The sequence below is a fragment of the Sardina pilchardus genome, chromosome 1 (assembly GCF_963854185.1).
Source record: "Sardina pilchardus chromosome 1, fSarPil1.1, whole genome shotgun sequence".
In the NCBI taxonomy this organism is placed as follows: Eukaryota; Metazoa; Chordata; class Actinopteri; order Clupeiformes; family Clupeidae; genus Sardina; species Sardina pilchardus.
In genome coordinates this window covers 48,084,380-48,109,081 of record NC_084994.1, presented here as the reverse complement: position 1 = coordinate 48,109,081, position 24,702 = coordinate 48,084,380, and the positions used below count along the sequence as shown (strand labels likewise).

General features: G+C 39.9%; 1 protein-coding gene and 1 long non-coding RNA gene across 2 annotated transcripts; both read right to left on the bottom strand.

Moving 5' to 3' along the window:
- Positions 1-14,471: 14,471 nt before the first annotated feature.
- Positions 14,472-15,382, bottom strand: LOC134093998 (uncharacterized). Its single transcript, XR_009940403.1, has 3 exons — positions 15,296-15,382; positions 14,938-14,985; positions 14,472-14,522 (listed from the first exon to the last, which is right to left on the bottom strand). It is a non-coding gene; the product is annotated as an uncharacterized LOC134093998 (long non-coding RNA).
- Positions 15,383-15,662: 280 nt separating this feature from the next.
- On the bottom strand, positions 15,663-24,045 carry LOC134079534 (butyrophilin subfamily 1 member A1-like). Its single transcript, XM_062535627.1, has 5 exons — positions 24,000-24,045; positions 22,603-22,953; positions 21,422-21,589; positions 16,216-16,359; positions 15,663-15,820 (listed from the first exon to the last, which is right to left on the bottom strand). The coding sequence occupies exons 1-5, from the start codon at positions 24,043-24,045 to the stop codon at positions 15,663-15,665; spliced, it is 867 nt and encodes a 288-aa protein (XP_062391611.1).
- Between the last annotated feature and the right edge of the window lie 657 nt (positions 24,046-24,702).

Sequence of the window (24,702 nt, the reverse complement as noted above, 5' to 3'; positions counted from 1 at the left end):
AAGCTACTATGGCTTTTTATTTTTCATGGCAAAAACCAGAAACATACATTTGTGAAACTTGAGAACCTTGGAAATCAATTCACAATCTGATCATATCAAACTGTTTTCTACCATTCTAGTATTTGCAAATAACTGTGGTCTCTCCTGCCAGGGCTAAACACAGGAACCAGTTGGAGAGTCGGTCCCACATCACAGATAGTGCAGAGGCAGGACTCAGAAATAACATCATAAAAGGTCAAAGAATGCCTATCACAGTCTAAAAACACTTGAATTTTGTGTCACTGTAAATTTCTTATTTGCATTATTATCTGTATATATTTGTAAGTAGATGTACCGCAAAGCGGCACAAAATATGACCACAGCGGAGTCCTGCACATTCTCTCCACAAAAATAAAACATGCTTGTCAATTTGTTTCCATCTCCCATCCCCTGCTGCAACTTTGATGTATGTAAAATAGTGTGTGTCCATGTGTGCGCTTGCTTTTGTCTGTGCTTCTCTGTCTGTGAGTTTTTGCTTGTGTGTGTGGTGGGGGTAAAGGGATGTGTGTGTGTGTGTGTGTGTGTGTGCGTCTGCTTGCCTGCGTTTGTGTGTGTTTTATGTGTGTGTGTGTGTGTGTCTATGTTCACTTGTGAGTGTGTGTTAGGTGTGTGTATTTCTGTGTGTGTGTGTTTATGTGAGTGGGGGGGTCTATGTGTGCATGGGGGTGTGTTTGTGCATCTGTGCGTGTACAGTACATGCAGGTGTGTGTGCGTGGTTATGTCTGTCTGTCTGTCTACTGTGTGTCTATGTGTGTGTCTTTGTTTGTGTGTGTGTGTGTATGCATGAAAATGTGTGTATGTATGAAAGAAAAAAAAAAATGGCGACATGCTATCCATGTGGGGCTACATGCCCACCAAGTTTCGTGCACCCTGGTCTTTCAGTCTCCCAGGAATCCTTGATGGAAAAAAGTAAACTAAAATAAACCTATATACCAGCGACACTTCGCTGCGCGGCGGTCATGATAAATACCCCTATATATATACAGTACAAGCTTCTGTGACTTTGGGTCATTGTGTAGCATCTAGCTCGGCTGGCTGTAACACACACAGAAAACTGAACCCGCTTTAATTCATTTAACCCGTTTTTAGACAAACTGGCAAACATTATTTATTTTTTGCAGAGAAAATGAACAGGAATGAGCAGTGGTCATATTTTGTACTGCTTTGTGGTACACCTATTTCTTTTTCCAGAACTGCATCACGACTATAAAATCTCAGTGGAGATAAAAACCAGTGGGTTGCGAGCGACCCAATCTTTGGGAACCAATGTTCTTCACTTACAACTTAGATGGATGAAGACTGCTATTAAGACGCGTTTTATTTTTTACATACTGTAGCAAAAACAGAATATTACATACATTTGTGAAATTCCAAAGAACCAAAGAAATCAATGCACAACCGATCATTTCAATCCATAATTTTCAAATCATATTTCTCTCTCCCTCCAGGACTAAACACAGGAACCAGTCCGAGAGTCGGTCCCACATCACAGATAGTGCAGAGGCATGAATCAGAATTAATATCATAAAAGGTCAAAGAATGCCTATCACAGTCTAAAAACACTCCTATTTTCTGATACATCTTTTTCTCCTGGACTGAAGTAATTTCCGGATCAGTGTTAACATAGAGAGGATGGCCTTGGTCATAACAGAGAAGCCAGTATCCATTCTGAGGAGTTAAAGGCACTCCACTCTGGCCTCTCAGTGTGTCACTGCAAACCCCTACAAACCAGGAGTTTTTATCATCTACATGCACTACCCAGGAGTGTTGTCCTGAACTGAAGGTCTCTTTACACAGAACATGGTCAGTGTTAAGTGGTTCATCTTTGTTTAGTTTAGTGCATTTCACTACTGTCCCCCTAGTATGTATTTCCAGGTCACCCTTTACGCTGACTTCATCCATGGTGAGGTTTTCTGTAAAGAGAGAGCCAGAGAAAGATGTATAATTCACAAAGCGCTCAAACCGGTCATCAACCGATTTAGACAGGAGTCCTGTTTGATATCATGCACATGAAGGTATGTAGATTCTCCATCTTTACCTTTATAACGTGTCACTTTCCTCCACGGTATTACTATGATTACTAGTCTGTGATTCTGAGGAAAAGAACCTGGAAAGAGATTCAGATTGATTTCAAATAGATTACTATGAAGAGTCTAAAAAAGTTGTGGCAATCTGAAAAGCTTTCTGATATTAAGAAGGAAATTACAAATACTGTAAGTGAACGGTGTTATAAAACACATGTATTCCAGATCTTTCAGATCAGTGTTACCTTCACTTTGCTGATTCAGTTCCTGATTCTCTTTCTTGATGTCATTCAATTTCCCCACCAGTTGTTTTCCTTCGTCTTCATCAGTTACTATTTTACACACCACAACACACATTACATTTTTATCAATAACTCAGTAGTAGACACATCATTTAGAGACACATTATGATAGTTCAGTCAGGACCACTTCACTAGTTCGCCCATCGGTATGATTTGTTGTGCTTGGGTGTAACGTTAACAGCATGTTTGGCTAGGTAGCTGGCCGTGGTCCTGGAATGCCTGGAGCGGAGATCGCGTTAAAGCGATGGCCGCTTACACCCCAAAAGAACAATGCGACAGGCCACTACCGATTACAATAGCGCTTGCTGTGCGAGTCGAAGATCCGCTAGATTTGAGCGAATGTAGGACTGGTAGGCATCAGAGGACCATCGGCCCCTACTTTAATTTGTTGCTCAGATAGGCCGTTGCACGCTGCGGTTGTAGCGGCACCTATCCTGAACGAGTGTGCAGAGTAGCGGTCTGCGGGGAAACCAGATTTGACTAGGATGGTTTTTAGGAGAGTCTGAAATCTGTGACGGGTGATGGGTACCCCTTCGTCTGAAACGAAAAGCGGGCTAGTAGCCGGTGTTTGAGATCGATATGAGATGTAGTGAGATAGGTATTGGAAAGGCTCAAGATCCAAGGAATGGTTGAAAATTAATATGGGTTGTCCTTTCCGAAACTGGTCGGTTTTACTCTGTTTGATAGTAAACTTAATGGTGTCTCGGTCTAACTGCTATCATGGATATCAAGAATGAAGTGTGACGAGGGGCACCTAGACTCGCTACATCTCAGCAGCCCAAAAAAAGCCAGTAAAAACATAACGGAGAGGGTGAAGTCGGAGTGCTGTGATATGACCCCTTTGCAAAGTGTAGTGAGGCAGGCGGCGAGAATGCTAGAGGTAATGGGACGGCGAGAGTCTTGATGGACTGGCTGTTGCCTACGGATACCTTTAAGGAGCCTTTAAGTAACCTAACCTGATGTCGGAGAAGGAAGGACATTCGGAGCCGTGAATTTATAGAAGAAGTGAATGCCAGCTAAGTATACTCTAATAGAGGAGACTTTGGTCTTGAGTGATGCGTATGCGTAAGTGATAAATGAGGAGATAGCAACAGTGTCAAAACTGGGAAATGTGAACTCTTTCACTGCCATTGACGTCTATATAGACATCAATTGCATTTTTCAATGGGGAGGGCTCATGGGTGGGCTTGGGAACGATCTGGCAGAGTCTGGCAGACTGTACTAGCGATCCGAACTGCTAGATGGCAGCAGTGCCATTTGGATGATTAGTGTCTGCCTGCAAAGCCACATGCAGAGACATACAGCAAGCAAACACACTTAAGATCGACCACAGTGGATCTAGTTTGCACGCGGTCCAGCGAATAAACATGCTTACTTCTTACATCGAGGATGGAAAACACGTGAACGGTATGATCCATTTACATTGGATATTGCTATATAGACTAACAACAACTTTGCTAGTGTTAACTTGCTAAGTCTACCGTCCTGTTCAGAGTCTATAGTGACCATCAGAGTCCCTAGCAACCTTGACAAGACTGACGAGATAACAGTAAAATCGTGGTTGACATACTACTGAAACGCTAATGTAAAAAGTTGATTTTCACAAAAAGATTGTTTTCTCCATTTTTTGGTCAAAATCAGGTGTTTTTAGCAAAACTAACCCATGTTCAAATGACGATTACTAAAGAATGGAAAACGATAGAAACAAACCGTTTTTTCCTGGTGAAAGAGGAGTCTTTTATTTGGTACCTTCGGTGTTTACCAGGGCTGTAGTACTCGAGTCCGGTCTTGGACTCGAGTCCGGACTCGAGTCCGTTTTTTTATGGTCTCGGACTTGTCTCGGACTCGCTGGTATTTGACTTGGACTTGTCTCGGACTCGGCCACTGGTCTTGCCAAATATGGTTCTTGGTCTCGACCGAGTCCAGGCGTCTTTCTTATGTTATAATATTCAAGGGAAGTCTGAAGTAGCCAAACATGCGTGTGCGCAAGGCACCCCCCCTAGAAGCTAGCCTGTGGCTGTGCGTCTTTTTTTCTCTCACACACACGTATGTGCAGCAGTGCCATAAACAGCGAAACATGGCTGCTAGTTTAAGTGATGCTATTGCAATGCATAATAATAGGCTAATATCAAGTTGATTTGCTCTCTTGCATCTCTCAAATTTGTGTTGCTAACCTATCTAGGCTATGGGATTTAAGTTTTTTGGGGTTTAACGTCAAGAAGAACGTTTAGAAGGCTATGCAACCTTGGCACATTTTTACATCTGGAGAGAGCTCCTGCCATGCCGCTAGCTCAGGTCATGTATGTCATTCGTGTAGTGGTCACTAAAATCATTAATGAACATTAGAAGACACTTATCTCTTCTATGATCCGAAAAAGATTGTCTTCGACTTGTTATATTTTCAAACATTTATTTAATCTAATGATATAGAAAATGAATTGCACCTCTGATTCCATCCGTATACGCGTTATGCGCAACTATTATTTTATTCACTAGTGTAGACTGTGTAGGCTAATTACTCTCACCATGTATTTCTTAAAGTGACAGGCACTCAATTACACCTACTATACACACAACCAATGTGCACTCACTTAGCCCTACACACCACATTACACATACTGTAGATACTGACAGTATCCAAGACATTAAAGATATGCCTTATCTTAGTGCACAGAGAAAACTGAAATAACAGGCGTTTAATAATGGGGCAACCATTTTTTGTATTTGGCAACCAAAACCTCATGCCTGGTTGCCCAGTTAGCAACCACTTTTAAAAGCTAATGTTGAGTCCTGGAGTACACTAATACTGGTCATTCTTGTCTACGGTACAGTATGTCTGGAGTGAAGCTGTATTGTAATTCAGTTGCTCAAATGCTCAGTACTACTGTAGTATCTAGCAGTTGTAATAGTAGTGGATTGGTGTTTGTAGTGTAATAGTAGTGGATTGGTGTTTGTATCTATAGGCATCACCTAGAGATCATCTATAGATTAGATTATGTTATATTAAGGGGAATGGTTATACTTACAAAATCCTGGGTGTTGTGACACTTTTTCACAGTTTTTGCTTTTAGATCAGCAAATAATAACCCAAAATGATTGTATACTGTCATGCATACAAATATTTTTTTTCTGTCCTGGACTCGGTCTTGACTCGGACTCGAGTCTTTTGGACTCGGTCTGTCCTGGACTTGAACCTCTTTGGACTCGGTCTTGACTTGGTCTCGACCGGTCCTGGTCTTGGACTTGTCTTGGACTCGACAAAGGTGGTCTTGACTACAGCCCTGGTGTTTACATAGTCATAAAGCTCACCGTTCGGTAGATCTTGAAAAACAATCAAAATGCTGTAAAACATCTGGCAGTATGGAGCGCTCTGCACTGAAAATGGCTGGCAGCCAATGAGTTAATGAGTGGATTGCGAACGCCGGGGCTTGTGGCATAATAAAAAAGGAGGCCGGCTTAGTTGCCCTTGGAGCGGGAGGCGCAGTGAGTTAATTGTTATCAATCATCCCTAAGGGCTCCTCCCGAACTTTGCTTAGAAAACATCATTTAAGTTCAATAAAAATGCATTTATTTTGGGTTGAATGACCTCCCTACCATTCCATGTGCATATACAATGCAGTACAGGTCCTCTTTGTTGGTATAAGTGGCTACTGGCAATAGAAACATGATAAAACATATTCATGCTTTACCTTTAATCTGTCGATTCAGTGCCTTCACTTCTCCCTTACTGGCATCCAGTTGACTCTGCAGTCCTGACATACAGATATGATTTGATGTATAAAAGACATTTACACCAGGAGTCAATTTATAATGTCTCAAGGTTTGATAGATAAAATAGTGCTGTTTACACAAGCAGTACCTGTAATCTCCTGATTATGAGTCTCCACCTCCCCTGTATTTGGAGTCTTCACCTCCTCACTCTGTTTATCATTTTCACACATTTTCAAAGTCGTCTCCCCTTTTTTCAGAGTCTCCACCTCCTCCTTCTTCTTCAGCAGCTCTGGCAAATGAGACAGAAGGTAATGTTGTATTTGTCCATGTGAATGTAGTCAATATTAACCAGTAAGGTCCAGGAGGCTTCAGTGTGTCTGAGTCCATGACTACAAAGACCAGAAAGCCTCTGATTCACTCATTTCACCAGCCTCATGTATATTACTGACTGGCTTTAAAAATGCCTGAATGCCAGAAATGCAATGATAGAGAAATTGCTATTTCTGAGCTCATGTTTAGAAATTAGAAATAAATGAACGATATCATGAGACTGTGTTCCAGAGCTTTCATATCAATGTGTTACCTTCATTTTGCTGCTTCAGTGTCTGCTTCTCTTTCTCGATGTCATTCAGTTGTCCCTGCAGTTTTTGTCTTTCAACTTCATCAGCTGTTATTTTGCATTTTCCAAATCACATCACACGTTACATTTGTATAAATAACTCAGTAGTGGATAAATCATGAGACACATCATAATAGTTTAGTCAGGACCACTGTTCTTTTATTTTGGGTTGCATGTCTCTTTCATGGGACCTCCCTACCATTCCATGTGCACACACAATAAAATACAGGTCCTCTATGTTGGTATAAGCAATACAGTATATGTTAAATAAAAATGCATTTATTATTTTAAAAAGTCTCTTTCATTTTTCACGGGTAATAGAAAGATGATGATAAATATTCAGGCATTACCTTTAATTTGGAGGTTCTGTCTCTCCACTTCTCTCGTTCTCTCATCCAGTTGAGTCTGCAGCCCTGACATACAGATATGATTTGATGTACAGTACAAAAGACATTTACACCAGGAGTCAATTTATAATGTCTCAAGGTTTGATAGATAAACTAGTGCTGAGTATGAGCTATACCTGCAACCTTCTGTTTCAGAGTATTCACCTCCTCTCCATTTGGAGTCTTCACCTCCTCACTCTGTTTCTTCAGTAGGTCTGGCAAATGAGACAGAAGGTAATGTTGTATTTGTCAATGTGAATGTAGTCAGTTAACCAGTAAGGCCCAGAGGCTTCAGTATGTCTCCATGACTAAGGCCAGATTGCCTCTGATTCTCTTTCTCGATGTCATTCACTTTTCCCTCCAGTTTTTTTTCTCTCAACTTCATCAGTTGTTATTTTACAATTTACAAATCACACCATGTGTTACATTTGTATAAATAACTCAGTAGTGTGTTTATATTATTCACATTATAATAGTGCAGCCAGGACCACTTGAGTTAAGCAGAGAGTCTCTTTCAATATGTTCAATAGAAATGCATTTATTATTTTAAAATGTCTCTTTCATTTTTCACGGGTAATAGAAACATGACGATAAATATTCAGGCATTACCTTTAATCTGGCAGTTCAGTCTGTCCACTTCTCCCTTACTGGCATCCAGTTGAGTCTGCAGCCCTGACATACAGATATGATTTAATGTATAAAATACATTTACACCAGGGGCCTATTGCACAAAACTAGGATAAGGGATTAACCCGGGATATCTTGGTTATCCTGGCTCAATTTATCCATGATCCAGTTGCACAAAAGCGGGATAGGGGGCAGCAGGATATTTTATGGTATAAGTTACCATGGTGATTTATTCTGTGGAGCTAGCCTGCTCCTGACCAGGGGGGTATTCCATCAACCTAGCAAGATAACCCGGTTTTGCTCAGGGTAGGCTATTTAAACCCGCGTTTTCAGCAGCTTTCTCGTGTTCACAATGGCATGCCCTATTAATGAGAGGCCTATTGACATCGGAGCGCAACTAATTCGTGCAATTCACCGAGAGAGATTGATAAGACCACGGCTCGACATCTTGATGAATTTTGGCTGAAGCGATATCGTTTTTCACGTTAAACTTTAATATATTTTTAAAATAGCCTTCTCCAGCCCTACGTTACCAATCGTGAACCTGGCCTCAGTTCACTGCAAACTATTTGCATAGCTCTTCGTTTATTTGCGACGTGTTTTCTGTACAGTATTTGAGATGCTGAGCATAGGGAAAGCTACGGTCTGCCAATCAGTGCGTAAAGTCTGTCTTGCGCTGGAGCGGTTAGTGCGCGACTTCATCCTCTTTCCTGGCCACAACTCACGAGGGTCATTAAAATGGAGTTCCATAATGGCGTGCACATTTATTACATAATTACATAATGCGGTGTTATTACATAATGCGGTGCTACAGAGCTACCCATCGAATTGCGCTGCGACCAAATACAAACTTTGAGCTATCTTGCACAAGCACATCAATTATATAAGGTCTATGATATGTTCATAATGCAACGCAGTCTGTTGAAATGTATAGCTCAAATTACATCCTGCATCGTAGACCGAACCAGGCAATTGTGCCTCCACATAAGTAATCATGTAAGAAGCATCATAGGCAGTGGCGTCATGCCCATTGAAGTAAAGGGGGCACGTGCCCCCTCTGATTTTTCGTCCCTGATATTTTTTTTATCATAACTTTCCGATTATGCTCCATAATAATCAATTCAAGCGCCTATAACGACTCAAATGTATGCTTCTGGATGTGTAATAAACCTATAGCCTACCTAAAGACCGGCCATCAATTCAATTCAATTCAATTCAAAAAACTTTATTTATCCCCGAGGGGCAATTTCTCCATGCAGGCATAGTGACATAAGACGCACGACAAAAGACAAGACAAACAGGACAGGACAGACAGGGGTGTGAGTGTGTGTGTGTGTGTGGGTCCCAGTCTCCTAGTACCAGGAGAGAGAGGGGGAGGGGGCTGGGAGCATATTTGAGTTCAGAAGGCGAATAGCCTCAAAAGTAAAAGTAGCCCTCCTCCTGTTGGTCCTAGCAAGAGGACAGCGCAGACGCCTGCCAGAGGGCAGCCATTCAAAAACTCTGTGTAAGACATGGGTAGAGTCTTCTAAGATGGAGTTGGCTTTTCTTAGGGTTGCCTTGTCATGCAGTGACGTCAGAGACTGAAGAGGGTGGCCAATGATTTTAGAGCATGTGTGCACAATGCTCTGGAGGTGTTTCTTGTTTTTGATCGATAGAGAGTGAAACCAGCATATTGATGAAAAGGTCAGTATACTTTCAATAAAGGAGGTGTAAAAAATATTGAGAATCTTCCTGCTCACTCCAAAGGAGTATAGTTTCCTCAGGAAATACTGCCGCTGTTGACATTTTTTGAGAATCACCTCTGTGTTGGAGTCAAAACGCAGTTTGTCATCCATGACGGTGCCCAGGTATTTGTACTCCTGTACAACTTCAACAGGTTCCCCATGTATTATAGTTGCAGTCCTGCATCCTCCATGCTTGCTGAAGTCAATGAACATCTCCTTGGTTTTTGTAACATTAAGCTCCAAAAAGGAGCTATCACACCATTCCACAAACTCACTGAGGACAGGCCCGTGATCTTGGATAGAACCTGATAACAGGGACAGGAGAACAGTGTCATCGGCAAACTTCACTAGATGACGATCAGGATGGCGGCTTCTACAGTCATCTGTGTATAAGATGAAAAGCAGTGGTGAGAGGACACAACCCTGGGGTGAGCCTGTGGATGTGTATCTGCTGTCAGAGAACCTCTTGTTGACCAGCACCTTCTGTGTTCTTTGTGTGAGAAAGTCTATGATCCACAGAATTAGCTGATGATCCAAGTTGAAACAGTTGATAAGTTTTTTAGCCAGCATGTGAGGTTGAATGGTGTTGAAGGCAGACGAGAAATCTGCAAATAGGAGTCGGGCAAAAGAATTTGGGCTTTCTAGATGTGCATGAATGGTATTCAGTATGTAGATTTTGGCATCATCCACCCCTCTTTTCGCACGATATGCAAACTGAAGAGGATCCATCTTTGAAGCTGTGGCGTTGATGATATGAGCTTTCACAATCCTCTCAAAGGCCTTCATGACAAGGGAGGTGAGGGCAATGGGTCTTAGGTCATTCAGGACTTTAATGCTGGTCTTCTTGGGGATGGGAATAACTGTGGAGTGTTTCCATGACTGTGGGACAGTGGCAGTAGATAGAGACCTCTGGAATATCTGCTGGAAAACACCTCCAAGCTGCTCAGCACAGTATTTCAGTGTGTAACCACAGATGTGATCTGGACCAGGAGCTTTCTTGATCTGTGTCCTTCTCAAACACTCCACCACAGACTCAACTGTGACGATGATAGGGTCACTCGGGGTCAAACTAGTGGTGATGTCCGCCAACTGAGACTGATGATCTTTCTCAAACCTGGTGTAAAAAGAGTTAAGCTCATTGGGGAGGGATTCATCGCTGCTGCCAGCCACACACACGGGTCTGAAGTCACGCACAGTGTTGACTGCTGCCATTGTCTTTATACCCTGCCAGGCTTCCTGGAGATTACCTTGTGTGAATTTCTTTTCGATCTTACTTTTGTAAGCTGCTTTAGCTTTTTTGATGGCCTGCTTCACCTCTCTGTTTACTTGTTTCTTCTCCAACATAGTTCCAGTGTAGAACAGTCGTTTCTTCTTGTTCAGAATAGACTTAAGTTCTTTAGTGACCCAGGGTTTATTATTGGGAAAGATGGTGATTTCTTTCTTGGGGATAATATTATCTACACAGAAAGATATATAAGATGAGACACTGTCTACCTGTTCATTCAGGGTGAGATCAGGTTGCAAAAATATGTCCCAAGATGTACACTCAAAACATGCCCTTAATTCATCAATGCTTTCCTCATTCCACTGTTTTACAGATTTAACCACTTTCTCTCTTCTCTTCACAACTGGTGTGTATTCAGGGACAAGGAGGATAGAGTTATGATCAGCAGTTCCAAGAGGAGGAAGGGGTACAGATTTATAGGCCCCTGAAATAGAACCATAGCACTTGTCAAGAACTCTGTCAAAACGTGTGGCACATGTGATAATCATCAGCCCTTTTCCTAAAATTGGTGTCTGTAGCAAACTGTTAGAAACGAACACGCACGTTGAGCGCGCATTGTTGTGTTTATGTTGAACTGTTACAGTTAACGTTAGGCTACAATTTGAACAGTAAAATGTAGCGGAATTATTTGTGGACATGTTGGTGATGATCACAATGTTCACCAAACGCTCCAAAATCGCACTGTTTTATCTACCACTTTGAACGTGGCTAGAACTCGTTGTGATTGAAAGCATATAGGTTGTTGCGATTGGAGAGGAAGAGTTTCAAGTTCAGGGATGCGTTGACGTTAGTGTTGGCAGGTGAAGTCAAAGCCAAGGCAAGTTGCAGCTCAAATTCTCGTAGGCTACAGTAGGCCTATAGGCTATTTGTGAGCAATACAGTCGGTTCCTATTTATCCTATTGTAAATGAAACCGTAATGTGGAGTTAGGTTCTACAGAGTTTGTGAATTTTAAAAGCCATTTGATAGTCTTCCCCAACGAGAGAGATTCAAAGGAAGTTTAGTAGCCTACCAAATAGCCTATTAAACTTCCTCCAAAGTGAACTGGTATAGCCTAATTGGTCTATTCTGGGATTTTGGGATCTTTATAGTAATACCCTTAATATTTATCGGAAATTATTGCAACGTCGCTGATTGTGCCCCCTAAGAATTTTGGCTTGCATGACGCCCATAGGCTATATCATCTTGGCTAATTACAAAATCGACAGCGATTAACAAACCATCTTGAAGATATAGGAAATGGCCAATAGGCTGCGTATACCTAAACATTTATACTGTGATAGCCTTTCCTGTTAATCGGCCTCATATATGGCTGGGGCCACTTGCCATCAATGTACACAATGACATAATATTGTAATTGAATGGTATCATAGTGATACCCATATGAAATGTCAACAGCAAGGATAATTTCTGTGCCACTTGGGGACACTTAAAGCATTAGTGACCTGTGAGTTGGTGTAACTCCATTTTAATGACCCTCGTGAGTTGTGGCCAGGAAAGAGGATGAAGTCGCGCACTAACCGCTCCAGCGCAAGACAGACTTTACGCACTGATTGGCAGACCGTAGCTTTCCCTATGCTCAGCATCTCAAATACTGTACAGAAAACACGTCGCAAATAAACGAAGAGCTATGCAAATAGTTTGCAGTGAACTGAGGCCAGGTTCACGATTGGTAACGTAGGGCTGGAGAAGGCTATTTAAAAAATATATTAAAGTTTAACGTGAAAAACGATATCGCTTCAGCCAAAATTCATCAAGATGTCGAGCCGTGGTCTTATCAATCTCTCTCGGTGAATTGCACGAATTAGTTGCGCTCCGATGTCAATACCCAAGCAGCAAACATACGTGTTGTACACGTTTTTTTCCAGTGCTCAGTTGGTTTCAGACACGTTCAGAATTGGTTCAGAATTCCGTTCATTTTTGGTAAATGTGTAGGTTCCCGATTACGCTTTTAACACGTTCCAGAATAGTTCATATTAAGTGTCCATGTACGTTTTGGGCACGTTGAAAAAGGGTGTTAAACACAATGGTTGTGAAAAAAACATTAAATAAACGTGATTATCTGTTCGCTTTCGACACCGCAATGCCATCTGTCGACTCTAGAATCTTTGCTGTTGACTGTCTGTTTCACGATGTTGTAACCTTGGTAACCATGGAGGGGAAACAATCAACCGCACGTCTTCATGATAGCAGATTCGACATTAGATTTGAAGTATTACGTTGTGTTAACTCACCGTTCCATACGTCTTGAAGTTCAACGACCACGTTCGGATAATATTAATAACTGTCAGCTGGATATTTAAACCGGTTTAGGTATAATACTTTCATGTCTACGGTGTATTTTTTTCCTAATAAACAATTACATCAGTGGTCTTATCCGTAGATAACAACATCAACTGAGTGCTAGCCTAAGCTAAAATGTCCCAACCACGTTGTTTCAAACTAATAATACAGCCAATAAACTAAGCAACTGAATTGCAATGCATGCTGGGAAGCAAATCTCAATAGCCTGACACGAAATGTAATTGAAGTTTTCAGACGTGTCTGACACGTTTTCCACACGTTTTCCCCCTCGTTAGTATTTGGTGTTAACCAGCACCTTCATTCATTGTTGAAAGTAAGTGTCAGATACGTTCGTTATAAAACGTTGTGATTTACACCCATTTTGAACGTGCAATTTACGTTGTTTTTTAGTTTGTAATAGTTGGTGTAAATTGAAACCGATATTGCATCTTCTGTTGACGTTGGAATCGGTGCTAGAAGCGTTGGGTTTTGCACGTGTCTTTTGGCACCAGATTACAACGTGCAATGGACGTTTTTAATAGGGTTATTTGTACTGGTGCCATCAAGCACGTTTAAATAACGTACTATGCACGTCTGTTTTATTTGAAACCAAAATACAACCTAAATAAAACGTTTGTTTTGGTTCAAATAACGTGTTTTGCTGCTTGGGTAGGCCTCTCAAAATAGGGCATGCCATTGTGAACACGAGAAAGCTGCGGAAAACGCGGGTTTAAATAGCCTACCCTGAGCAAAACCGGGTTATCTTAACCTGTGCAAAACCTGCTCCGACCAGGTTTGGTTCAGAGCATATGTTTCTATAGTAACTAACATACCGTGTTCATTTTGGAACGGAAAACCTAGAGTTACCGCAAACCCTGGGTTAACTTACCCGGTTTTGTGATAAAAACCGGCTTTGTGGAATACCCCTCAGGATGCTTCAGTATACCTGTGTACAATACTACTAAGGCCAGAATGCCTCTGTTTCACACATTTAACACCCTCATGTATGACTGGCTTTCAACACAAACACAAATGCATGAATGCCAGAAATGCAATGATAGAGAAATTGCTATTTCTGAGCTAATGTTTATAAGAAAGACATTAGAAAATGTATATCTCTCTTTAACTTAAGTGGTCCTCTATATTCTCCACTTGGAGACAATAAAGGCTCATCTCATCTCTCATCTCATCTCATATGTTCAATAAAAATGCATTTATTATTTTGAAATGTCTCTTTCATTTTTCACGGGTAATAGAAACGTGATGATAAATATTCAGGCATTACCTTTAATTTGGAGGTTCTGTCTCTCCACTTCTCTCGTTCTCTCATCCCGTTGAGTCTGCAGCCCTGACATACAGATATTATTTGATGTACAGTACAAAAGACATTTACACCAGGAGTCAATTTATAATGTCTCAAGGTTTGATAAATAAACTAGCGCTGTTTACACTGAGTACTGTATGAGCTATACCTGTATTCTTCTTCTGCAGAGTCTCCACCTCCTCCTTCTTCTTCAGTAGGTCTGGCAAATGAGACATGAGGGAAATGTATATGTATCTGTCCATGTGAATGTAGTCAACATTAACCAGTAAGGCCAAGGAGGCTTCAGTACAGTGTGTCTGAGTCCTTGACTGAGTTGTGCTTTGCCTCTCATTTGGCCTCTCTAATGGTCACTAATAATCTCCAGTGAGTAGGGAAAGGTGCTGGAAGAGCAATGATCTTTCAGCAATTAATACTAAGTCTCCCACTCACTGGCACGCAATTCCACCTGTTGTCCTCCTGACTCTGGAATATGGCAGAAATTATTGTTGTCACATGATGTTGACATGATGTGTGATGACAAAAAAACACTAATGACCATTCTGATTGTTCTTTACAAATGATCATAACGGGATTTTGTGGGAAAGAGCAACAATTTTTCAGCAGTTAATACTCACTCTCTGTCTCCTTCTCACTGGCATGCAATTCTTTACATTTAATAAAACCTACAAGAAAATGGTCTATTAGTCTACAACATTCAAGTAGTGTGAGTACAAAATATACTGTGCATTTGTGACAACAAAACAGCAATTTTAACATTATATGGACATGATATCACATGATAAGCAAGTTGCATATATGACTGGATGATGTAAATGAATGAATTCCTATGCATTGTGCTAATGAACTGCATTTTAATAGTACTGAATTTAATACCACTGCCACTATTACTACTACTTCTACTACTAATACCATTACTATTACCTATCATTTTACTTGACATTATTTCATTTGATTTGTACATTTTGATCAAACCTTTTTTGTACAAGATGAGGATAGCAGCAATGGAAGACAGAAGCAACAGAACCAGAACACTAATGAGAACTTCTCTCCAAGGACCTGCACACGATAAGAAAGCAGACTTTTAGCAGAGACAGTTGAAAAAGCGGATCTTTGCTTTTAGTGTTCAAAACAGGAACCTAAAGAGAAAACATAATTCATAACGCATCACTCTATTAAATAATACCCACAAAAATATAATACATGTTCAAATTTCTATTCAGCATTTAAAATAATGTGAGCATTAAAACCTGTGTTTTCTTGTTTCAGTCTCTCAACTTCTGACCCACTGGCAATCAGTCTCTCTTCCAAGCCTTCCAACAGAATTCAACACAGTGAGTCATTAACGGACATAAGCACCATCAAATCTGAGACCATATTTGGTGATGTGACTGTGTGGTGGAATCTTCACAGTTCCGAAGAGAACTCTTGTACCTTTACTCTTCTGTTTCAGAGTCTCCAGCTCTGCCTCTCTGTCCCTCAGTGTCCTCTCCAGATCCACTTGACCATGAAAAATAAAATGTGTTTTATAAAGCAGCATGATACTATATCTTCACAATCAGTTAATGTGAAACATACAGTTACATTTGTCTTTAATCAGCCAACTCAATAACAACACAAAGTCACCCTATCCACCTTTCAGTGGGCCTCCCTATAGGCTACTGTCAATATACTCAAGTGAACATTAAAATGTGGAGCTTCACCTGTACAGAATGCTTGTACATGCCATTTCCAACTCCTTTGCATCCCAAAACAGGAAAATATGGTAATAAATATACAGCAGTGATATCAGTGCAGCAAGTAACACACACTATATTATTGATGAATCACAATAACAAAGTCTTGCGCTAATATGTATACATTTATACCTGTAAGGAGGTACATCTACTGTATACCTGTGTCAGTCCTAGAGGTGTGTGGTAAGATCCTGCTCTCTCTTCTCTCCTCTGCAGACAGACCAACAGAGCACTCAACCCACTCAGAATCAGAAGAAGAGTGGAGCAGCAGCCAGGAAGATACAGTCACACGTCCATGTGCATCTGAGAAAAACATCACAGACAATTAAATTGTGGGCCAAACCTGAAGATCACCATGCAATGTTAATCACAATGACTGGCACAGTGTCTGTGTTTGTTAAGTGCTTGGCTGAAAACCTATAAGATGGTTCAATGCATATTGCGGCAGGACATATTAGGCAGCCGGCCTGTAGCTGCTCCCAAACTTATTCTTCTGGTCAGATTAAAACGCTTCAACTGATGTTCGTCGATTCTTTATTGCATTTCTTCGCATGTTCAAACATGTTCAATCACCATAAACATCTTCTAATGCCGTCAAACACCATTGAACACCATCGAACACCATCGAACACCGTGAAAAACGTGTGAGCCTTCCGACCAGAAATTTAGGAGTTGCTGTAACATTATTTAATCATTTAACTATTCGCTGCTCTCGCACACCTACAGTAGCTCTGAATGCAGCGTAACACCAAAAGACTGTGTGACCATCTTGCACCGCTTTAAGTTAGGCTGATCACATGACTTAAATGAAACTTAAATGAAATGCAGCTCAACAGTTTGGCCAGTAGGTGTCAGTATTATTGTAACCTTTTTAAACATGAAATTAATAATATTCACATTACATAATAATAACAACAACATAACAAATCCATACTTTTAAGGCTTAAAGAAAGAAAATACATGCATGGTTTCAGCGACAGCTACACGGCCTACTGGTTAGGGCTTTAAGTTTGTAACCGAAGGGTTGCTGGTTTAATCCCGAACAGTAGGAAAAATGTGGGTGCGGGAAGTGATTGAGCTCTCTCCCACGCCCACATCTATGGCTGAAGTGCCCTTGTGCGTAGGCACCTAACCCCTCACTGCTCCCCGAGCAGCGAGGAGCGGGTAAAAGTTAGCAGCGGGTTTGATATTCGCTGGATATTCGTTTTTGAAAGACATTTTCTCATTCTGATTGCTGACATTTTCTCATTCTGATTGCTGTAGTAGTTGCCAATGGTAGTCTGCTACTTACTACAGGTAAAGTTTTGCTGATATCTGACATTATGGTGAAACAGTACACATTTAAAGTTTTATAATAGGCACCAAAAATTAGCAAAAATATATTTTCTCATTCTGATTGCTGTAGTAGTTGCCAATGGTAGTCTGCTACTTACTACAGGTGAGGTTTTGCTGATATCTGACATTATGGTGACACAATACGCATTTAAATTTTTAAAATAAGCACCAAAATTCAATACATATATATTTTCTCATTCTGATTGCTGTAGTCGTTGCCAATGGTAGTCTGCTACTTACTACAGGTCACGTTTTGCTGATATCTGACATTATGGTGAAACAGTACGCATTTAAATGTTTAAAATATGCACCAAAAATCAATAAATATATATTTTCTCATTCTGATTGCTGTAGTAGTTGCCAAAGGTAGTCTGTTACTTACTACAGGTAAAGTTTTGCTGATATCTGACATTATGGTGAAACAGTACACATTTAAAGTTATATAATAGGCACCAAAAATTTGCACAAATATATTTTCTCATTCTGATTGCTGTAGTAGTTGCCATTGGTAGTCTGCTACTTACTACAGGTCAAGTTTTGATGATATCTGACATTATGGTGAAACAGTATGCATTTAAATGATTAAAATATTCATCATAAATCAACAAAAAGCTATTTTCCCATTCTGATCGCTGTAGTAGTTGCCAGTGGTAGTCCGCTACTTACTACAGGTCACGTTTTGCTCATATCTGACATTATGGTGAAACAGTACGCATTTAAATGTTTAAAATATGCACCAAAAATCAATAAATATATATTTTCTCATTCTGATTGCTGTAGTAGTTGCCAATGGTAGTCTGCTACTTACTACAGGTAAAGTTTTGCTGATATCTGACATTATGGTGAAACAGTACACATTTAAAGTTTTATAATAGGCACCAAAAATTTGCAAAAATATATTTTCTCATTCTGATTGCTGTAGTAGTTGCCAGTGGTAGGCTGCTATTTAACAAAATTGCATATTCATCGTCTGTTTGCTGTAGTTGGCCTATGGCCAATGGTAGGCTTCTACTTAGGGAGACTTTCAATGAAACAGGGTAAGAACAATTCTGAGAAACACACTAATGGCATTGTCAACGAGTCATTTTTTATTACAGAATATTAAAGAAGGATGATATCTATAATAACAAGAGACACCTAAATAAAGATATAAATAAAGTAATACATAATAAACAGTGACACTTAAATGAAAAATATGAATACCATAATAATAAATAAGATGCAGAATTCACAATTCATGCATAGACGGATAGCAGTCTACCATTGGCACCTACTACAGCAATTCGAATGAGAAAATATATATTCATTGATTTTTGGTGTATATCTTAAACATTTGGTAACACTTTATTTTAATGTTACAGTGTACCTACCTAATTAGGTACAGTGGTACAACCTGTGTAATACACTGTCAGGTACTATAATTCTATCATGAAGTATTTGTGGGTTCCTACATATAGTTGTTACATTGTAATACTGAGTGCTTTTACAAAACTTTACCAATTTGTTTACATTTTTCATCAGAGGCAAAGGGCTGACCTGAGACCTGCTGGATGGGGTAAATCTGGTGATGATAGATTTGATATACAAACCATTTTTAGCTCCAGTCAAGGCCTTATTGTCTTCAGTGTACATGTAACAACTGTGCTGCTACAACCTTGTTACGGGTTTATGCCACTGTATCAAAGAGTAATAAGAGTGTACCAACACAGTTGATACATGTGCTACGTAGGGTAATTGCAGACATGTTCCAAGACATCAAAGACACAACATACATGTCATATGTGCGTGAACGTTATTAACTGGTACACTTAACAGGTTTATACCATCAAAGAGTTACAAACGTGTAGCAGTGCAGCTGTTACATGCAACTGTGTTGGTACACACGTATTACTCTTTGATAGTAGTAGTAAGTAGCACACTACAGCAATCAGAATGAGAAAATAGCTTTCTGTTGATTTTTGGTGCATATTTTAAACATTTAAATGCGTACTGTTTCACCATAATGTCAGATATCAGCAAAACTTTACCTGTAGTAAGTAGCAGGCTGCCATTGGCAACTACTACAGCAATCAGAATGAGAAAATAGCTTTTTGTCGATTTATGGTGAATATTTTAAACATTTAAATGCATACTGTGTCACCACAATGGCAGGTATCAGCAAAACCTCACCTGTAGTAAGTAGCAGACTACCAATGGCAACTACTACAGCAATTAGAATGAGCAAATATATTTTCATTGAGTTTTGGTGCATATTTGAAACATTTAAATGCGTACTGTTTCACCATAATGTCAGATATCATCAAAACTTGACCTGTAGTAAGTAGCAGACTACCAATGGCAACTACTACAGCAATCAGAATGAGAAAATATATTTTTGCAAATTTTTGGTGCCTATTATAAAACTTTAATGTACTGTTTCACCATAATGTCAGATATCAGCAAAACTTGACCTGTAGTAAGTAGCAGACTACCATTGGCAACTACTACAGCAATCAGAATGAGAAAATATATATTTATTGATTTTGGTGCATATTTTAAACATTTAAATGCGTACTGTTTCACCATAATGTCAGATATCAGCAAAACTTGACCTGTAGTAAGTAGCAGACTACCACTGGCAACTACTACAGCAATCAGAATGGGGAAAATAGCTTTTTGTTGAGTTTTGGTGCATATTTGAAACATTTAAATGCGTACTGTTTCACCATAATGTCAGATATCATCAAAACTTGACCTGTAGTAAGTAGCAGACTACCAATGGCAACTACTACAGCAATCAGAATGAGAAAATATATTTTTGCAAATTTTTGGTGCCTATTATAAAACTTTAATGTACTGTTTCACCATAATGTCAGATATCAGCAAAACTTGACCTGTAGTAAGTAGCAGACTACCATTGGCAACTACTACAGCAATCAGAATGAGAAAATATATATTTATTGATTTTGGTGCATATTTTAAACATTTAAATGCGTACTGTTTCACCATAATGTCAGATATCAGCAAAACTTGACCTGTAGTAAGTAGCAGACTACCACTGGCAACTACTACAGCAATCAGAATGGGGAAAATAGCTTTTTGTTGATTTATGATGAATATTTTCATCATTTAAATGCATACTGTTTCACCATAATGTCAGATATCATCAAAACTTGACCTGTAGTAAGTAGCAGACTACCAATGGCAACTACTACAGCAATCAGAATGAGAAAATATATTTTTGCAAATTTTTGGTGCCTATTATAAAACTTTAAATGTGTACTGTTTCACCATAATGTCAGATATAAGCAAAACTTGACCTGTAGTAAGTAGCAGACTACCATTGGCAACTACTACAGCAATCAGAATGAGAAAATATATATTTATTGATTTTTGGTGCATATTTTAAACATTTAAATGCGTACTGTTTCACCATAATGTCAGATATCAGCAAAACGTGACCTGTAGTAAGTAGCAGACTACCATTGGCAACGACTACAGCAATCAGAATGAGAAAATATATATGTATTGAATTTTGGTGCTTATTTTAAAAATTTAAATGCGTATTGTGTCACCATAATGTCAGATATCAGCAAAACCTCACCTGTAGTAAGTAGCAGACTACCATTGGCAACGACTACAGCAATCAGAATGAGAAAATATATATGTATTGAATTTTGGTGCTTATTTTAAAAATTTAAATGCGTATTGTGTCACCATAATGTCAGATATCAGCAAAACCTCACCTGTAGTAAGTAGCAGACTACCATTGGCAACTACTACAGCAATCAGAATGAGAAAATGTCAGCAATCAGAATGAGAAAATGTCTTTCAAAAACGAATATCCAGCGAATATCAAACCCGCTGCTAACTTTTACCCGCTGCAGCAGCGGTGTAACAAACAGCTCATTGCTCTGGGTTTGTGTGTCCTTCACCTCACCTTGTGTTCACTAATTCACGGATTGGGATAAATGCAGAGATCAAAAGTATATATGCTTACTTATATTAGTTTCCAGGTGAATGTCACATTTTCATATATTACTGCACTCACATGTTGCACTGTGATGGTTCTGACTGGGGATCTCTGTGCCTCTGTTGTTTCTCCAGGTGAGTGTAGGCTGTGGAAACCAACCATCTGACACACAGGTAACATTCACCTGCCCACTGCCTCCATCAGTGACTGAAAGGACCGGTGGGGAACCCATCGTTGATGGGAGAGCTTGGAGGAGAAAGAAAGGAAGATACATTAATCTCCAAATGTACAGTTTCAAGAGAATGGAAGCTTGTTTTTTTTATCACCTAAAGGGCCCTATTTTGGTGACTAGAAAACGGATAGTCACAGCCTCAGGCGCAAAGTTTATAGACATTAAAGGCACGGTCAGTCTGCAATCACTACTTTAAAGGTGTGATTTTGTGATCAAACACTGGGTGCAAAAGGGCTGTTCTTCTGTTTAATCAGTCATGGCTGTGTTTTGGCGTAACATCCTTTAATCCAATGAGAATGACATCTGCCACTACCTTTAACAGCAAGCAGTGCAACTTCAAACAGCGCATAGGCATTTTGATAGTCAGTGGTGTATTTGAAGGAATCTGCTTGCATGCTAGATCGTGAGGACAGGGATTCCACTAAAGCTTGCTTCACTAAAATCTGTTTGTGACTAGCAGAGTATAGCCTACATATCTACACTCCCCTATTATTTGAACTCATAGGTAAAGTGAAACTAACCTCACGGTCTCATATTCAACGACAAAACAGTTCTACACAGTCACTTTCACTATGGACTAACAAGGGGCCACCATCGAAAAATAGCCTGAAAAATGCAACACTTCCCCAGTAATGTTCAAATCCTAAAGATATTTATCCTGCAGATGCATTGCTGTTTACATCTCGTGACAGTGTGTCTTCAGTTGTGCTTTACATGCACCTTTCGCTATAGACCAGGTTTTTCTTGGTCAGTGGCATAATGATTTTTAGAGGGTGTAAGATAGCGATATTTGGATCATGTGCCAGACCACATCTTATGTGGTTATGTGGCAAGGTTTAATAAAAGTGGCGAAAAATTGATGAGAAATATGATGAGAATAAGCCTTGCGCCACCTTCCACCGGGTGCAGCATATAGGGCCCATACAATGGGTTAGCATTAATGACTGAGCTACATGAATAATAATCACTAATGCTGTACTTGATTGATTGTTGATTGATTGATTGAATGATTGTTATTTTTTCCCACCTTTCACATTGAGGTGAACACTGGCCTGCTCATACCACTTATCCCCAGCAACAAAACAGACAAACTCTCCATGGTCTGCCGGTGAGACGTTGTCCAGTTTCAGAGACACGTTCCCCTTCTCCAGCTCCCCCACCAGGGACACCCTGCCCCTGTACTGAGGGTCAGCAGCCTGATGCTGCACCTGCTGCTTCTCATAGAGCAGAACTGGAGATTTGTACTTATCAGGTCTGTACCAGCGCACTTTCAGTGATACAGTGAATGCAGGAGAGAAAGAACAGGGCAGGATGATCGAGGATCCCATCTGAACAGAGAGTGGGCCATCAGGAACAGACAAGGTGAATGTGTCAGGAACTGAAGACAGAAAGAACGAATCAGAGAGGGCAACCTGTGTTTCCCCACAGTCTTCATACTGATATATCTTATACTGTAGCAATAACATGTTTCAATCAACAAAATCTAAATAACATGCAAAAACATATAATGCCATGAGGATATATCAAAGGTAATCTTGTTATGTGGTTTCTAAGCTAGAAAATGTTTTGTTTCTAGAACAAACATCTCCTCACGATCCGCTATCTGCCTGTCCCCTGAATATGCTGTAAAAAAACATGGTCTCTCTGGACAGCCAGCCCAGGCTCCAAAAACTGCAACAAAAACAGCCCAGTCGAGCCTGGACCATCCAACATAACAAACTGTGTTCCAGCCAGTCCCAGACGTGATGCATATTCATGACAGTTTCAGGAAGTACAGGAGGGAGAGGTAGGGAGGGGCGAGCTGGCACTCTGTTTTGTTTGATCATAAAAACATCAACAGAAGTGATGTCACCCAATTGTGCTTAGAGAACCTGTAAGCGCTCTCACCCAAGTTCAGACAGAAATCACAAGGAACCACATGCTATTAATATTAATGATAATAATAGCTAGTATAGTATCCAACATGAAACCATACAAATGTTCTGTCAACTTGCCTAAGGCTGTATTGGAATAATATTCAGGACGTGACAATTTGTATCAGAATTTCTTTTATTGATTGCAAAGTGAGTGATATATTTACATGGTAACACAATTGCACCTTATATACTTTACATGAACTTGGTGTCATTTGAGGCAAGTGATAACACCATTGTACTCTTATTTTCAAACTTGGCCTATTTTTATACAATTTTGTTGGGGGGCAGCCTCAAGTGGGGCTTGGAAACCCCCCCAGCAACATCAATTATACAGGTAGGTATAGGCAATAAATAGAAGTACATCGTCAGGTCATCATTATCTATATAACAGAACAACAAGTAGGCTATAACCAAAGTCTTTGCAGAATGTTTCCTTGTCTGTTGCATTTTAGATCAGATACTTCATTAAGGCTGGATGAAGCAATATAAAATGAGTAGAATCACTTACTTTGTGCATCTCCACACACCGGTAAAAAGAGCAGCAGCCACCACATCACTGACAACAACAAAACAAGAAATTAATTAATTAATTAATTAATTAATTAATTTATCACAACATATGTGTCTAGAACGAACACACACACACGCACACACACACACACACACAGCTAGGCCTATCACCTGTCAAGATGTGAGTGTTGGAATAATATATATTTCTAACCCTTTAAAGACACCTGTTAAGTTTGAAATCAGTCGGACTAACATATCGACAGATATGCAAATAACAGACAAACAGACGCTCCTGTCATTTAGGAAGCACGTAGAGGAGGAACCCTGCAAGTATACTGTAGCTTAGTGTATCTTCTGTTTATGTGACAGGGTTATTATAACCGCCGCTAACATATCGGTCATATAGTGATTGTCAACGTTTTTAAAAGGAAGTCATCTATTACCTGAATTTTTGGTCAATGATTCCCGCTACACCATAACACTGGGGCACATGAAACTTGAGGGTTAGCTGGTTTGAATTGCATTGAGCTCAATGAGAATGAAACCAGCTAATTAACAGCTAATAACTGACATAAAGCATGCCAAACTCGTATGTTAAGGGTATAGTGTTGACATGGGGTTATTTGAATTCCAAAGGCCAAGGGGACTTTATCAGGGTGCATAGTGTCCTGGATCCATGAAATAACTGGCCTTTAAAAATA